At 59.6% G+C, this 17,223-nt stretch overlaps 1 protein-coding gene across 5 annotated transcripts in view; it reads right to left on the bottom strand.

Annotated features, from left to right (window-relative positions):
* Tenm2 (teneurin transmembrane protein 2) overlaps positions 1 to 17,223 on the bottom strand; it is a 634,115-nt gene that overhangs the window by 17,426 nt on the left and 599,466 nt on the right. For all 5 annotated transcript variants that reach the window (XM_042670218.1, XM_042670217.1, XM_042670219.1 and 2 more), the window contains 6 exons: positions 13,238 to 13,357; positions 11,568 to 11,829; positions 10,412 to 10,679; positions 9,269 to 9,412; positions 6,375 to 6,624; positions 2,166 to 2,186 (listed from right to left, as the gene is read on the bottom strand). In XM_042670218.1, the coding sequence (XP_042526152.1) occupies positions 2,166 to 2,186; positions 6,375 to 6,624; positions 9,269 to 9,412; positions 10,412 to 10,679; positions 11,568 to 11,829; positions 13,238 to 13,357 (1,065 nt within the window). The remainder of the gene's footprint in view (positions 1 to 2,165; positions 2,187 to 6,374; positions 6,625 to 9,268; positions 9,413 to 10,411; positions 10,680 to 11,567; positions 11,830 to 13,237; positions 13,358 to 17,223) is intronic.

The following is a 17,223-nucleotide window of genomic DNA, read 5'->3' as shown; positions in this document are numbered from 1 at the left end:
ATAGGAGAGCCAAGAAGCTATTTTTGGGGGAACAATTTGTGAGTCGAGACCGGCTCTCATTCCAGCTGCTTCTACAAAGACCCGGGGTTTGAACTTGCAGTCAAGGTCTTTGGAGATGCCAGCCTAGGTAAACTTCGGGGGAGAGGAGGCTGGTAGACTTCAGGACCTGGGGCAGGGGACAGCTCCCCTGAGCCCCGCTGGTCTTCCGGTACACAGTGGGTGTGATCCTGCTGATAGGAGAGAGGGAGACGTTGCGTTGCGGCCCCATTGCTGACGCCTTGCTTGTGACAGGGTGGAGAACGTGGGACTTAGGAGTCGGAGAGAACTGGCTCACATTTCTGCTCTGCCACCCCTGGCGGTGCCCAGATGTCTGCATCTGCCAGGGGGGACCTGTGCGCTGGGCGGACCGGGCCAAGAAATGTGCCGAGCCTGCACGAAGCCTCACGGCTGGCACTCCTCCTCTTCCTCCTCGTCCTCGTCCTCGTCCTTGTCCTCCTCCTCCTCCTCCTCCTCCTCCTCCCTCATTTTACAATGTAGAGTTCACGAGGTCATTTTCTCACACGTGGCTTGGGCTCAAGCTTGCAGAGTTTCTGCAGGACTGAAGGTAGGGCATCCTCCAAATGCTGTCTCTAAAAGCAAAGCACACCCGCATTCCAGCCGCAGAAGCGTCGGCTGTAGCAGGAGCGCAGGACACGAGCAGACCCCGGGGCTCAGGCCCTGGCTTCAAGGCCGGGAGGGAGGCAACCACGGCTTAACAATGCCCTCGTTCTTTCTCTTCTTTTCTTCCTTTTTCCCCTCTTCCTTTTCTCCTTTCCATTTCCTGCCTTGCCCTGCTGTCCTCTTCCTTCCCCCTTCCCGTCTTCCCTTCCCTCTCTCTCCTCTTCGTTACTCCTCTACCTCCTCCCCTCTCCTTCCCTTCCTTCTCCTCCTCCTTCCTCCTCTTCTTTTGGCTAAGTCATTAGAGAAAATCCATATATGCAAAACAAATTAGGGCTGAGAGGGAAAACTCCTGCCATTTTTAATTAGCCGCTGCACTTACTGAGATGAACGGGAGCTGGTGAGATCAACAGAAAGATCAAGGCGCCTCACATCTGTGCCTGTGTCGGAGCAAGCTCATTAATTCTGGACTTCTCTAAATCTCCGGCACAGGAGCCGGCTTTGGGGTGCAGGGCTCGTTCCTGAGCAGGGAGCCTGTCTTCTCTGTGGCTTCCTCAGCCCAGATTCTTGTAGGTCTGTTGGAGGGGGGGCCGGCCTGCCCGCTTCACCCCTCGACCACGGGGGTGGGGTGATCTTTAAGAAATGGCTCGGTGGGGGCAGCCATCGGCCAACGTGGGGGCTCCGGAGGGCAAGGGAGCTCTTCCCAGGTGGGGGCCGATGCCCCTGGCCGGGGTGCCCGGTGGGCGTCGGCTGCCACCTGCCTACCCTTGAGCTAGGGCCGTGCTGTACTCCCTGCGATGGAGGGAGAACACAGTCTCTTCGGGTTGGGGTGGAAGTTGCTCAGTTTCCCTGCTCTCCCACTAGCCATCCGCGGCCAAGCGTCTGTGTGCACGCACGCACGCGACAGTTTTAAACGACCTGGGGTCTGTGGAAGGACGAAAGCGTTGGGTCTCTTGGCTCCATCCTGCTGATGGAGCGCCACCAGAGCGGCCACCGCACCTCACCTGACCCGCACATCCTTGGCGCTACACTTGCCTGTGGCGTGTGAGTCTCCCCCCCCCCCCCCCCCGCCCCAAATGATCGTCTATCTAGGGGAAAACCATTAATGAGTAGAAAATGAGTTTTTGACCCGTTTCCAGTTCATTAAAGCTTTTGTGAACCCGGTCCAGCATCTCTAGCAGCCAGAAGTTTTCCTTCGCCGTCTAGCCCAATTACGGGCCACCGCGAGTATTTGGGATGGAAGTTCAGCGAGAGTTCACGGTCACGTCCTCGCGTGTCTCAGAAATTCTAATTAATGTCAGCTGATTCGTTGCTTTCTGACTGCAGATCGTAATTGCCAAAGCTTACCCCATCCACGACACACATAATTAGCACAGAAGAAAGTTACGGTTAAAAAAAAAATACACATTACGCAAGGTGGACAAAACAAGACAAAATAAAAACCCCTGCAAACACAAGGGAGCAGGCGAGGTGTGTCGAGAGACAGGGAAAAGGGTTGATCATCTTACCTATGTTTAAACTCTTTATTTCTTTACAGAAAGAAAACAGGAGGAAAAAAAAGAACACACAGTTAGCCGGAGAAGTGGCGAGACAGCCAACAACCCATTTTCGGTCTCCTCTGTCTACAGCCCCTTCCCCCCCTCTCCCCCCCTTCCCCTCTCCCCCCCTTCCCCCCTCCCCCCCCCCCCCCCCCCCCCCCCCCCCCCCGCCAGCCTCTTCTAGCTCACTGACAGTTCCTGGCTCTAGTACTCTGGATGCAGCCGCGAGGGCAAACAGTCCTGGGGCAGATGGCTGGCCGCAGACAGAGCTGGGCTGCTACACTCTGCCGCCGGCTGTCAGCCGTGCGTTACGGGAGGAATCAACCGGGTGCCGGTGGCTCGGATCTGTGAGCCTAGCTACTCAGGAGGCTGCCATCTGAGGACTGAGGTTCGAAGCCAGCCCAGTCAGGAAAGTTCACGAGACTCCTATTTCTAAATAACCAGCAAGAAGCTGGAAAAGGAGGCGGTGGCTCAAGTGGTACCGCGCTCTTGTCTTGAGTGGAAGAGCCCAGGCAGAGAGGGAGGCCCCAAGTTCAAGATCCAGGACAGACACACACACACACACACACACACACACACACACACACACACACGCACGCATGCACGCACGCACGCACGCACGGTAGAATCAGCAAAATACAGCCAAAAGACAGCAGGTGCTAACACCCAGCAGCAGTGAGGCCCGGGAGCCATTTTCCAAACCCGGTTCATCTCCCGCCTTCTCTCCTCCTCCTTACACGTGTGTGTGTGTGTGTGTGTGTGTGTGAAAAACACCCAGGTTTTCTCCCAGTAACACTCAACACAGGATCACTCCAGTCCCCAAACTTAGAGGCAATGGCGTCTTCCTGCAGTTAAGAGCCAATAACCGGTTGCAGGGCTGGGAAGGTGGCTCAGTGGTAGAGTGCTTGCCTAGCATGCATGAGGCCCTGGGTTCCATTCCTCGGTACCACATAAACAGAAAAGGCTGGAGTGGCCTTATGGCTCAAGTAATAGAGTGCTAGCCTTGAACAAAAGAAGCTCCCGGACAACGCCCAGGCCCTGATCAAGCCCCAGGACAGGCCAAAAACAAAAACAAAAGACAAAACAAAAAAACCCATTGACACTATATAAAGCACTAGAGGTTTCGTTGTATTTTCTTTCCTTCCTTCCTTCCTTCCTTCCTTCCTTTCTTCCTTCCTTCCTTTCTTCCTTCTTTCCTTCCTTCCCTTTCTTTTTGCTCCTGGTCCTGGGGCTTAAACTCAGGGCCTGGGCACTGTCCCTGACTCTCTTTGTTTTGTTTTTGCTAAATGCTAGCACTTAACTCCTTGAGCTCCACTGGCAGCTTGCTTTCTTCCTTCCTTCCTTCCTTCCTTCCTTCCTTCCTTCCTTTCTTTCTTTCTTTCTTCCTTTCTTTTTCTTTTTATTTTTTTTATCTGTCATGAGGCTTGAACTCTGGGCCTGAACACTGTCTCTCAGCTCTTCAGCTCAAGGTGAGTGATCTACCACTTGAGTCACAGCGCCACTTCTGGTTTTCTGAGTGGTTTATTGGAGAGAAGAGTCTCACGGACTTTCCTGCCTGGGCTGGCTTTGAACCGTGATCCTCAGATCTCAGCCTCCTGAGTAGCTAGGATGACAGGCGTGGTTGGTCTTTTTTTTTTCCTGATTAATTGGAGATAAGAGTCACTTCAAATCAGTTTCCCCGGTCAAGATCACAGGGCCCCAAATCCTCTTTCCTTTTGGCCAAGGGCGGGGGAGGGGTGCAGGAGAGGAGCTATGGGCAGGGGTGCCCTGATCCTAGGCTGGAGGCTGCCCAGGCCTCCCCGGGGGCCGTCATTAGCGGTGGGTTTGTACAGGGATTACGTTTTTACATTTTCATTCTAACGTGTGAGTTTTGGCAGGGAAAAAAAAAAAGTTAATTAAATGATGCTGATAACTTCTGAGCTCTGACTGGCATCGTGCAATTTAAGATTCTCTCCGCAAAGCCCGGCGTGGCAGCGTGGCAGCCGGGAATTCTCACGCCGGTTCTATATTGCTTAATGAAAGGGAAATGTTATCTGCCACCCGTGGTAGGCATATTTGGCTCTTAATTATTGCAATATCAATTCCACTGTTTTTTTTTTTTTTTTTTAAAGTCAAGATTTTTGTGAGGACTGGATGGGATTTGGGTCTGAAGACATGACCTACATCTTTCCGGAGAACATCTGCTTTAAGTTGATTAATTAATATCGTATCTGTGAAGGGTTGGGGGGGGTGGGGAGGTGGGGGAGAAGGGGAGGGGCCGGGGCGGCAGTCCTTGGGGCCGGTGAACTCTGGGTAAAGGCCGAGGTCACTTGCCACTCAAGTTCAAGGTCACCGGCAGGTCTGGCTCTCAGCTGGCGACATGCCCAATTCATCGCATTCTGCAGTGGGTCTTTGCTGGTAGAGGTGGCCTGATTAGCAGGGACAGGCCTGGGCCCGTCCTGTGGGTTAGGATGGCTGGGTTCATCCTCGAGGGGGGGGGTCTCACTGTGTCTCCTGTCGGGCTGTCAGGGGCTCTCCCAGCGTCCCAGCCTGTGTGGCACAGCTGTTACCACGCTGGCTGGCGAGTTACGTGGTGTGTGTGTGTGTGTGTGCGCGCGCGTGTGTGTGTGCGCGCGCATGTGTGTATGTGTGTGTGTGTGTGTGTGTGTGTGTGTGATTGCGCATGCAAGCATGAGTACCTGGACTCGCTCTAGTCTTCCCACTTCTGCTCAGAAGTGGGAAGATGGGAAGATGGCCTCTTTCCAGTCCCGACCTTGCTGTGGCCCCTCTCCTCCTTCTGAGGAGGCGGGCAGGGGTGCTCGCGGGGCGGGCGGGGGTGCTCGCGGGGCCCGGTTTTGGGGCTACTGTTGCTGTGTCTGGAGGGAAATCGAGTTGGGGGCGGCGGGGCGGAGCGCAGGGGATGTGTGTGTGTGGTTTGGAGGCCGCTGCGTGTCTGTTACTGCTAGCTCTATCTGGCGACAGGATGGTGGCTTTCTGGAACGTTCCCTGGCTCCTGGGTCGGCTCACGTGGCAGGGTTTACAGTGCCCAGCGCTGAACTCACGTCTGGCTACTGTGGGGAAATCAAGCGGGGCTCAAGGAAGACGGGAGACGGCCAGAAATGCTTGCACCAAGGAAACTTCCGGATGGACCTGCCGCATTTTATGATGGCCACATGCCGCGCACCGCCCGCTTCCTTTGAGGCAGGCTGTGGGGAAGCGCAGAGGCTAGCGCGGGCCGGGTGCGCGAGGCCGGGAGCTCAGTGCCCGGGAGAAAAGGAATCGCCGGAGCAAGCTTCATTCTTTGTAAGGACTCCCAATCTGTGGGGACCCAGCCTTTCCCACTGTGCCTCCTTCTGCTCAGTCTGCTCATCCTTTGCCTCTGAGCGCCTCTTCCTGCAGCCTTTGGGCTCTGTCCCTGAGATGGTTTGGCTTGGACTACATCTGTTCCCCCAGGTACCTGTTTCCACCTTTACCAGGGTTCCCGGAGCCCGTGTTTCACCCGCCCGGAGCCTCAGAGCAGCGGAGACGGGGCTGTTTGTGCTGCTTGGTGGCCCCAGGTCTGGGTGGCTCCCTTGGTGACTCTCTCTTTCTCCCTCCATCCTTCCCTCCCTCTCCCCTCCTCCTCTGGCTCCATTTCTCACACCTCACCCACCAGATGGAACTAGGAGACACCTCTCCCCGTGGCCCTGCCGTTCTAGTCCACCCACACCCCAGACCCTCACCACGGCACCCCTTCCCCATTTCCTGCCTCTCTCCTGCTCTCCAACTCCACTCTCCATCTAGAAGCCACTGCCATCTGTGTGTGTGTGTGTGTGTGTGTGTGCGCACGCTGGTCCCAGGGCCTGGGTATTGCCCCTGAACTTTTGTGCTCAAGGCTGGCACTCTACCTCTTGAGCCACAGCTCTACTTCTGACTTTTTGGTGGTTCACTGGAGAGAAAGAGAGCCCGGGCTGGCTTTGAACCTCCACCCTCAGATCTCAGCCTCCTGAGCAGCTAGGATTAACAACAGGTGTGAGCCGCCCGCGCCCGGCTAAGGGGGTGTTCCATAGGTACACGAGACAGTTCCCCACACCCTAGCCGGTACCAGGCCTGGGGTTCGGCTCACCCCGGGGGGTTCTCAAGGGAGAGCCCAGAGTCCAGCCGCCCTTCACGGGGGGGGGGGGGGTCAGGAGGTGCCCGGGCCCTGCCCCCGCGGCCTACCGTAGCTCGAGGATGCTGGTGACGTTCCGGGACGGGAAGATGCGCCGGACGTAGTTGAAGTCGCCCACGTAGAGGCTGCCGTCGGTGCCCACGGCCAGCGCCACGGGCGCCAGCAGCTTGTTGCCCTCGGCCAGGCCGTTGCAGCTGGGGCAGGAGATGCTGCGCCGGCGCCCATTGCCCATGACGCTGGTGATGATGGCGGGCTGCTGGCTCAGGAACTGGTTCTCCCCGGTGCCTTTGTGCAGGACGCCTGCGGAGGGGCGCGGGTGCGGGGTCAGCACACGGTGGGGGGGCACGGGTGCGGGGTCAGCACACGGGGAGGGGCGCAGGTGCGGGGTCAGCACACGGGGAGGAGGCCTGCGGAGGGGCGCGGGGTGGGATCAGCACGGGGGGGGGAGGCCTGCGGAGGGGTGCTGTGCGGGGTCAGCACGGGGGGGGGGAGGCCTGGGGAGGGGCGCTGTGCGGGGTCAGCACGGGGGGGGGAGGCCTGCGGAGGGGTGCTGTGCGGGGTCAGCACGGGGGGGACTGCGGAGGGGCGCTGTGCGGGGTCAGCACGGGGGTGAGGCCTGCGGAGGGGCGCGGGGTGGGGTCAGCACGGGGGGTGAGGCCTGCGGAGGGGCGCTGTGCGGGGTCAGCACGGGGGGGGGGAGGCCTGTGGAGGGGCGCTGTGCGGGATCAGCATGGGGGGGAGGCCTGGGGAGGGGCGCTGTGCGGGGTCAGCACGGGGGGGGGAGGCCTGCGGAGGGGCGCTGTGCGGGGTCAGCACGGGGGGGGGAGGCCTGCGGAGGGGCGCTGTGCGGGGTCAGCACGGGGGGGAGGCCTGTGGAGGGGCGCTGTGCGGGATCAGCATGGGGGGGGAGGCCTGGGGAGGGGCGCTGTGCGGGGTCAGCACGGGGGGGAGGCCTGTGGAGGGGCGCTGTGCGGGGTCAGCACGGGGGGGGAGGCCTGGGGAGGGGCGCTGTGCAGGGTCAGCACGGGGGGGAGGCCTGCGGAGGGGCGCTGTGCGGGGTCAGCACGGGGGGGGAGGCCTGCGGAGGGGCGCTGTGCGGGATCAGCACAGGGGGGGAGGCCTGCAGAAGGGCGCTGTGCGGGGTCAGCACAGGGGGGGGAGGCCTGTGGAGGGGCGCTGTGCGGGGTCAGCACGGGGGGGAGGCCTGGGGATGGGCGCTGTGCGGGGTCAGCATGGGGGGGAGGCCTGCGGAGGGGCGCTGTGCGGGATCAGCACGGGGGGGAGGCCTGTGGAGGGGCGCTGTGCGGGGTCAGCACGGGGGGGAGGCCTGGGGAGGGGCGCTGTGCGGGGTCAGCACGGGGGGGAGGCCTGGGGAGGGGCGCTGTGCAGGGTCAGCACGGGGGGGGGAGGCCTGTGGAGGGGTGCTGTGCGGGGTCAGCACGGGGGGGGGGAGGCCTGGGGAGGGGCGCTGTGCGGGGTCAGCACGGGGGGGGGAGGCCTGTGGAGGGGTGCTGTGCGGGGTCAGCACGGGGGGGGAGGCCTGGGGAGGGGCGCTGTGCGGGGTCAGCACGGGGGGGAGGCCTGGGGAGGGGTGCTGTGCGGGGTCAGCACGGGGGGGGGGAGGCCTGCGGAGGGGCGCTGTGCGGGGTCAGCACGGGGGGGAGGCCTGTGGAGGGGCGCTGTGCGGGGTCAGCACGGGGGGGAGGCCTGCGGAGGGGCGCTGTGTGGGGTCAGCACGGGGGGGGGAGGCCTGGGGAGGGGCGCTGTGCGGGGTCAGCACGGGGGGGGGAGGCCTGGGGAGGGGCGCTGTGCGGGGTCAGCACAGGGGGGGGAGGCCTGGGGAGGGGTGCTGTGCGGGGTCAGCACGGGGGGGGGAGGCCTGGGGAGGGGCGCTGTGCGGGGTCAGCACGGGGGGGGGAGGCCTGCGGAGGGGCGCTGTGCGGGGTCAGCACGGGGGGGGGGAGGCCTGCGGAGGGGCGCTGTGTGGGGTCAGCACGGGGGGGGGAGGCCTGCGGAGGGGCGCTGTGCGGGGTCAGCACGGGGGGGGACTGCGGAGGGGCGCTGTGCGGGGTCAGCACGGGGGGGGGAGGCCTGGGGAGGGGTGCTGTGCGGGGTCAGCACGGGGGGGGGAGGCCTGGGGAGGGGCGCTGTGCGGGGTCAGCACAGGGGGGGGAGGCCTGCGGAGGGGCGCTGTGCGGGGTCAGCACAGGGGGGGTGAGGCCTGGGGAGGGGCGCGTGGTGGGGTCAGCACGGGGGGGGGGAGGCCTGGGGAGGGGCGCTGTGCGGGGTCAGCACGGGGGGGAGGCCTGCGGAGGGGCGCTGTGTGGGATCAGCACGGGGGGGAGGCCTGGGGAGGGGCGCTGTGCAGGGTCAGCACGGGGGGGGGAGGCCTGCGGAGGGGCGCTGTGCGGGGTCAGCACAGGGGGGGGGAGGCCTGGGGAGGGGCGCTGTGCGGGGTCAGCATGGGGGGGGGAGGCCTGCGGAGGGGCGCTGTGCGGGATCAGCACGGGGGGGAGGCCTGCGGAGGGGCGCTGTGCGGGATCAGCACGGGGGGGAGGCCTGCGGAGGGGCGCTGTGTGGGATCAGCACGGGGGGGAGGCCTGGGGAGGGGCGCTGTGCAGGGTCAGCACGGGGGGGGAGGCCTGCGGAGGGGCGCTGTGCGGGGTCAGCACGGGGGGGGAGGCCTGCGGAGGGGTGCGTGGTGGGGTCAGCATGGGGGGGGGAGGCCTGCGGAGGGGCGCTGTGCGGGATCAGCACGGGGGGGAGGCCTGTACGCAGTGCGGGGGGGTGTGGGGCCCCCAGGAATTCAGGTCCCATGGGTGTCCTGGGGTGGAGCCAAGGCTGCAGGGGTGCCGCCCGGACTGCGAGTTTGGGGACGGGGGTCCTTGATGAGAAATAGCAGAGGCTGGAGAGAAGGTTCTAGCAGGGCCCCCCAAGCACATACCGCTCCTGACGTTGAGGATGTGGTGCTGGTCCAGCGACCAGCCGCCCAGGTTGGACGGGTCCAGCTCGAACCCCTGCAGCAGGGACGTCCTCTTCTCCCACAGAATGAGGCTGGGGCAGGTCTCGTACTCAAAGCCCACCGACACTGTGAGGCAGGAGGGGGGGCGCCCGATCACTCCAGTGCTCCCCACCCCGCCCAAGCACGCAGCCCTCCGATCCCCTCCCCCACGACCTCTGGGATTTGTTGCCCAGGGTGGACTTTGAACTGCAGTCCTCTAGTTCTCAGACTCCCGAGTAGCTGGAACGATAGGACGGAGCCCCAGTACCAATTGTCCATCTGTTCTTAGCTCTTAATTTTTTGGCCATGGGGCTTGAACTCTGGGCCCGGGCGCTGTCCCACAGCTCTTCAGGTCAAGGTAAGCACTCTACCAATTGAGCCACAGCGCCACTTCTGGTTTATTGGAGATAAATCTCATGGACTTTCCTGTCCGGGCTGGCTTTGAACTGTGATCCTCAGATCTCAGCCTCCTGAGTAGCTAGGATGACAGGCATGAGCCACCAGTGCCTGGTCTTACTTCTTATCTTAAGCCCCCACTGGGACAGGGGGATCATGGAAGAGAAGTCTTGTCTCTCTTACTGGCCCTGCTGTCTTTTTTTTTTGGGTCCGGTCGTGTGGCCTGAACTCTGGGCCTGGGCGCTGTCCCTCAGCTCTTCAGCTCAAGGCTGGCGCTCTACCACTTGAGCCACAACACCACTTCTGGCTTTTTTCTTTTTGCTGAGGAATTGAACCCAGGGCCTCCTGCATGCAAGGCAAGCGCTCTACCACTGGGCCACCTTCCCAGCCCTTTTTTTTGGGGGGGGGGGGGCAGTCCTGGGGCTTGAACTCAGGGCCTGGGTACTGTCCCTGAGCCTCTTTTGCTCAAGGCTGGCACTCTACCATGTGAGCCACAGCTCTACTTCCAGCTTTTTCTGTGTATGTGGTACTGAGGGCTTCATGCACGTGAGGCCAGTGCTCTCACTAGGCCACGTTCCCAGCCCAGCCATGGCGTCTTTAGCTACTGGTACAGTGCCTGGCACGCACCAGGGACTGAACCAACACTTGCCCAAACCCAGGGACCAGCGGGTAGTGGAAGCTGACACACACCAACAGCGTCCGAGAGCCCGTACACCCGCTGGCCGTAGGCATCCGTCTTGTCCCAGATGAAGGTATAGGCCAGGTTGGGGGACGCCTGGAAGGACTTCTGGAAGAGGTGGCCCTCCACGGCCACCATCAGGTGGACCCTGACGAGGTTCAAGGGCACAGCGGACTGGGTCATGGTGATCTTCAGCAAGGACTTGTACCCGGCCGTCCTGGAGCTAAGGTACCGGAGCTTCACGCTGGAGCCGGGCAGCTCCAGCTCCTCATGGAGAACCTGCCGGGGGCACACGAGGAGGCAGAGACCCCGTATCACATGTGTTCCCCGGTGCCCGGCCCCCGGCCCCCAGCCCCTGGCCCTGCTTGCTGGAGCTCACGCCGGCCACGTCCCGGGACAGAGGAAGGAAGGAAATAGCATTTTATCCTCCTCCACCAACGAGCAAAGGGGTGGAGGTTATGATTCTTGGATTAATAATTATTCTTGGCCACTGTTGTGTTTCTTTAAACACCGATGACAAAAATAAACCCCGCACGGCTGGCAAGAGATGTGAGCAAAAACAGCGGGCTTTATCACCAGCCGTGTGGGAGGAGGCCGTGAGGGGAACCCGCGGCCACAGACCCTCGGTGGAAGGCAGGGACGGCTCGAGCCTCCTGTGTGCCTAGGACTCACGGAGGGCAAAACACCGTGCGGGGCGGCATGCACGCGTGTGCCAGGCTGCCTTTACCCAATCAAAGCCCTGGGAGCCGGGCACTGGTGGTCACACCTGTAAATCCCAGCTACTCAGGAGGCCGAGATCTGAGGATCGGGGTTCAAAGCCAGCCTGGGCAAGAAGGTCCATGAGACTCTCATCTCCAACAGAACCATCAAAAAAGCTGGAAGTGCCGCTGTGGCTCGAGTGTTAGGGCGCTGGCCTTGAGCAAAAAAATAAAACCTCAGGGACGGTGTCCAGGCCTCGAGTTCAAGCCCCAGGACTGGCATAAAGATGTAAAAATAAAGGTCCAGTACTGCCCAAATCTTGCACAGCTCTCTGCAAACGTGTAACATGCATGGGGACCCAGGCCTCTGAGTCCTGTGGTGGGACCGCTCTCCTGTTCATTTCTGTCAGGTGTGTGTGTGTGGGGGGGGCTGTGGGGGGGCCTGGCCCCGGGGTCCCCGCCTTCCCACCTGGGTCTCGGGCACGATGGGGCTGTGCCCCGGCGCGGCACTGAAGAAGGTGGAGAGCGGGGAGGCGATGATGATGGGGTCGGGCCGCAGGAAGCCGCTCAGGTCGCAGCTGGGGATGGAGTTCTCCTCCGTCTTCATGACCAGCGTGTCCATGGCGTGGAAGCTGTTCCAGGGCAGCCACACGGTGCGCTCCTGGCTCATGAAGGGGGCCCGCTCGAAGTGCAGGGTCAGGGCCGCGCCCCCGTTGGCGATCAGGTCGAACCTGGGGGCGGGGGGAACGGAACCCGTGGGGAGGCTCCGCGTGCACACCGCCCTACACCATCGCCCGCCACTCGCACCCAAGGCAGGGGGAGGAGGGCCCTGCGTGTGAGGCCGGCGCAGGCAATGCTGTTCCTGAGCCGTGAAAGAACCAAGCTAAGCTGGGCACTGGTGGTGGCAGCTCACACCTGTCATCCCAGCTACTCAGGAGGCTGAGATCTGAGGATCGTGGTTCAAAGCCAGCCCTGGCAGGAAAGTCCGTGAGACTCTTCTCTCCAATGAACCACCAGAAAACCGGAAGTGGCGCTGTGGCTCCAGTGGTAGGGCGCTCGCCTTGAGCTGAAGAGCACAGCGACAGCGCCCAGGCCCCGAGTTCAAGCCCCACAACCAATAATAATAATAAAAAAAGAACCAACCTAAAAGTCTGTGGCCGGCGTGCGGGGATTCCAGACACATCCTGGGGTTTTGGGGTTTTCCAACTCAAACAGGCCAAGGATCTTAACCTTGGGGCATTAGTGAACAAGGCTGGACTGGAGTCTCGGCCCTCCTGTCCGTGGAAGCCCATGGGTTGCCCACGTTGAAGTGCTGTTTTTTTTTTTTAATGTTTTTATTTTTTGCTGGGCTTAGGGCTTGAACTCTGGGCGTGGGGCACTGTCCCTGAGCTCCTTTTGCTCAAGGCCAGAGCGCTACCCCTTTGAACCGCAGAGCCACTTCAGGATTGGCTTTTTTTTTTTTCTGTGATTAATTGGAGATTTAAGAGTCTCATGGGCTTTCCTGCCCAGGCTGGCTTCAAACTGTGATCCTGAGATCTCAGCCCCCTGAGCAGCAAGGAGATCATAGCTGTGAGCCACTGGTGCACGGCTCACAGTTGAGTTTTATTGACTGAGGGTTGTGTCAGAGCTACGGTGAGAGTCTCTGTGCTGCTTTGGAAGATGTGTGTGTGTGTGTGAGTGTGTGTGCATGCACATGTATGTGTGTATGTGTCTGTGCATGTGCATGCACATGCATGTGCATGTGTGTGCGTGTGTGTGCACGCACGTGCGTGTGTCCTTCCCCTGGGGCTTCCTTTTCCTTGCCCCCGGGAAGAGCTTCCCTCTGTCTCCAATCAGCCGATCAGGGTCTGGGAGGCTGGGCCTTTGCCTGGCAGGGAGGCTGCTGAGTGTATTTAATTAGACTTTTCTGATTGCAGCTCTGTCCCTCAGGGCTGCCAGGCAAACAAAACTTCTCCAGCCCCAGATGAAAGCCGAGGGGGGCCGCCGCGGGACGCCTCCCCGCCCCCACCCGTCACCTTGCGCGACTGAGATTTACACTCGGCGTGTGCTTCTAAGCTCTGCCTCTCCTTCTTTCTAGAATCCTCCCCCACCACTCCCAGCACACGGACGGGCGCAGACTCCCCTCCCCCCCCCACTTACGTGCCGTCCTGCCGGGTGATGGTGTAGCCGTATTTGGGGGACTTGATGAAGGAGACGTTCACCCCGACCAGGGGGGTCCCGTCCGTCGTGAGCACTTGGCCTCGGATGACAGACACCAGGCTGCGGGAGGAGAGCCCAGGGAGCGGGGGTCACGCGGGCAGGGCCGGGCCTGGCTGGACTTTCCCTCCAGGCCACACAGGGAGGAACAGGGAAGGGTGGGTGCTCCCCGCAGCGCAAGGAACGCTAGCCCTGACATCTTGGGGTGCCATGCGGTGGGGGGGCCACGGGGTCCCCCACAGGACTGGGCAGTGGGGTCTTCTGTATTCTCTCCCTGCTCCGTGGCCCGGTGTCCCGTGGCTCTGCCACGAGCGGTCGGCCATTTCCTAGTTTGGCTCCGGAGCGAGGCCCTGGCAGCTCCTCTCCAGGCGGGGGCGTCCGGGGTGCGGTGAGCACTGGGGTGTTTACCATGTGGGGGTGCGTCATCTCCCACTGCCCTCGGAGACAGAAAATGCCCACAGTTCCCGGCAGCCCGAGGGAAGGAAGGCAGAGGAGAGATGTTTCCTCCGGCCCGGTCCTCTTGGATACCGGGGTGCGGGTGGCTGCTTGTTAGCCTTTCCTGCTGTCTTGGGGGGGAGGAGGGTGAAGCCCCTCCCTCTCTTTCTGTTCCCGTGAGAGCCCTGCTCCTCAGCACACAGTGCCTAGAGGTGCCCCGAGAGTGTCCCCACCCCGAGCCTCCCTAGAGGCCAAGGAGAGGCCGCCACCTGGCCCAAGGCCCAGGGCCAGAGCGCCGTCAGACTTCAGACCTCCGCTTGCCTTGGACTCTGCACATGCTCATCCTGAGAAGCTTTAGGACGGGAGCCAGGTCTGAAGCCTGAAGTGCAAGGGTGTTTTGCACACACCTTCTATACAGGGCCTGAAGGGAATTAAGATGTATTTTCATGTATGTATGTATGCATGTATGTATGTTTATGTATGTTTTGTCGGTCCTAGGGCTTGAACTCAGGGCCTGGGCACTGTCCCTGAGCTCTTTTTGCTCAAGGCTAGCGCTCTACCACTTGAGCCACAGTGCCACTTCCGGCTTTTGCTGTGTATGTGGTGCTGAGGAATTGAACCCAGGGCTTCATGCATGCTAGGCAAGCACTCTACCACCAAGCCACCTTCCCAGCCCCACTATTTTATTTAGAAAAAAGCTTCGTGCATGAATCAGAGTTTCACAAGGGGGTGCGGGTGCTAGTGGGCAATTCCTGTGAGCGGCTGAGGGGCGGAGACCCGGACGCCGGTGGTTCAGACCTGCTGGGACCAAAGGTTCTCGAGACCTCATCTCAACAGAAAAGGCTGGGCATGCATTGAACGGAGCGTGACCCGGTACACCTGCGTGACACCTGCACGCCCAAGTTCATTGCAGTTCTGTTCAAAACAGCCAAACGGCGGAAGGAGCCAAGGTGCCCAGCAACCACCAAATGGCACGCACAGACCATGCGATGTTACTGAGCCATAAAGGAAAACGAAATCCTATCACTGGCAGGAAACCTGATGCAAGCGGAGAGGGTCCGTGTGTGAGGCTAGTCGAGTTCAGGAAGCCAAACATGGCATGTTCTTGCTTATTTGCAGAACTCAGAACCGAAATGTGTCTGGACATGGATATGCACATACTTGCATACATGAAGAGAGAAGATGAAGATAACTATAGGGCTCTTTGGGGCGCTGTGGGAGGGGCAGGGAGTGATGGAGATGAATGATATCGAAATACGTTGTGACTGGGTAGGAAGATGACCTCAGGAGATACACGGAAAGCCGTTGAACAACGCAGGGGAGGGAGGGATGGACGGGGAGGAGAGGAGAGATGAGGCTAATCTGACTAGGTTACAACACACATATCTTAGTGGAACCTACTCATAGAATACGTGGCAAAAACAACAGCAAAAAAAGGCGAGAGAGTAAAATAGGCTCTTTCGGGGGTACAGGTACCAGCCAGGTGTGTGTGCGTGGGAACAGAGCCGGTGAATTGGGGTCTGCCGTATGCACGTGTGAAAATGTCAGAGCGAAACAATACTAAAAATACTAAAAATACACAAAAGGAAAAGACGTCAGCAGAGTAAAAAGGCGGATCACAGTCCCCCGGTGCTGGGCCTAGGGTGAAACCCCACGTCAAACATCACCAGAAGAACAAGGTCTGGGGGTGTGGCTCAAGGGGTAGAGCTCCTGCCCTGCAAGCTCAAGGCCCTGTGTTCAAACCCCGGCATTGCCAGGGGACGAGGAAGAGGAGTTTCCTGGGATGGTGTTTTCCACTTAGAGCGTCGCACCCATGTTTGGGATTTGGGAATTTGGGGTTGGGATGCCTGCATCCTGTGACTCTGTTCCAAGTCCCCCGAAGGGAGAACACAGCCTGGCCGATCCGGACTCGGCTCCACAGAGCAGCTCCAGACCCGCATCGACCGCTGGCCCAGGCTGGCTGGCCTCGCATCCACGGGTCGGGGAGACACAGGCACGGGGGATTCGGTGCAGGCCGGGGGCTCAGGCCCGCGTGTCTCCTGCGCTCCCGTCAGATGACCACCAACCCTGGGCTCAGCCAGAATCTTCTCAACCAGTTTTGGAATGTGTTTCCTTGGGTAATCCTGGGTGTCCTGAGTCTCTGTCCCCACCGGCCACACCGCTGACCGTCCAACACTGCTGGCCTTCCAACACCACTAACCATCTGACACTGCCGATCTTCCAACACCCCGACTGTCCAACACTGCTGACTGTCCAACACCGCTGACCATCCACCACCACTGACCATCCAACACTACTGATCTTCCAACACCGCTAATTGTCCACCACTGCTGACTGTCCACCACTGCCGACGGTCCAACACCACTGCCTGTCTTCCTCCAGCCCTGGGTGAACTTGGGAGCCAGTAGACTGTCCACCCACAGCCCTTGTCCGGTGTGAACAGACAGATCCCACCTTTAGCCGGTCTCAGTGCCAGAGCTTTCTGAAAGTGGAAAACAATTGCACGGAGTCCTTTTGTTCCAGTCTCTGATCTTAGCTCAGATGAAGGTTTAAGGCTTTCCTGATTACTGATTTGATTTTCATGTGTGTGTGTGTGCGCGCATATACTTGCGTGTGTTTGTCTATGCGGGCGCACATGTGTATATGTATGTGTGTGCATGCACACATGCGTGTTTTGCGTGTGCCTGTTTGTGCATGTGCGTGCATTTGTGTATGTGGATGCACATGTGTATATGCATGTGTGCACGTGTGCGTACATGTGTTACATGCATAGGTCTGTACATATGTGTGCATGTGGGTGCACATGTGTATATGCATGTGTACATGTACATATATGTTACATGTGTATGTGCATGTCTGCGCATATGTGTGTGCATTTGTGCATGTAGGTGCACATGTATATATGTATGTGTGCATGTACATGCATGTTACATGTGCGTGTCTGTGCATATGCGCATGTAGGTGCACATGTATACATGTATGTGTGTGTGCATGTACATGCATGTTACATGTGCATGTCTGTGTATATGCGTGTGCATTTGTGTATGCAGGTGCACATGTATGCATGTATGTGTATGTGTGCATGCACATGCATGTTACACGTGCATGTCTGTTTGTGTGTGTGTGTGTTGGTACACAGATAATGTTCCTGGTGTCCCCTTGCAGCTGTGTTCTTTGAACTCGGTCTGGTGGCATGAGCCTTGCAGAGCTGCATGGTGTTAAAGGGGTCTGGGTGGCTGTGGTTTCTACAGCTCTGTTTTTTTTTCCCCTTGAAGTCTTTCCACCCTCCCCAGTTCTTCATTGTGGCTGGCGTCTTATCATTTCCATTCAGTGAAGACATGCTCTCAGTTCACTTCTCTTTATGATTATTGGTGTGTAACAATTATCACATTATCTAGATAGTGAGATCTGCTCTATAAATTATAGTGGTAGAGCCAAAGCATTTTAGTTATTTTTGTGTGCCATTATCTAGGGGAACGCCTTTTGTGAAGTCT

Source organism: Dipodomys spectabilis, unplaced genomic scaffold (assembly GCF_019054845.1).
Source record: "Dipodomys spectabilis isolate Male_0828 unplaced genomic scaffold, ASM1905484v1 ptg000528l, whole genome shotgun sequence".
NCBI classification, from domain to species: Eukaryota; Metazoa; Chordata; class Mammalia; order Rodentia; family Heteromyidae; genus Dipodomys; species Dipodomys spectabilis.
Note: the sequence above shows the minus strand (reverse complement) of the source record. Positions and strands in the feature narration are given on the sequence as shown.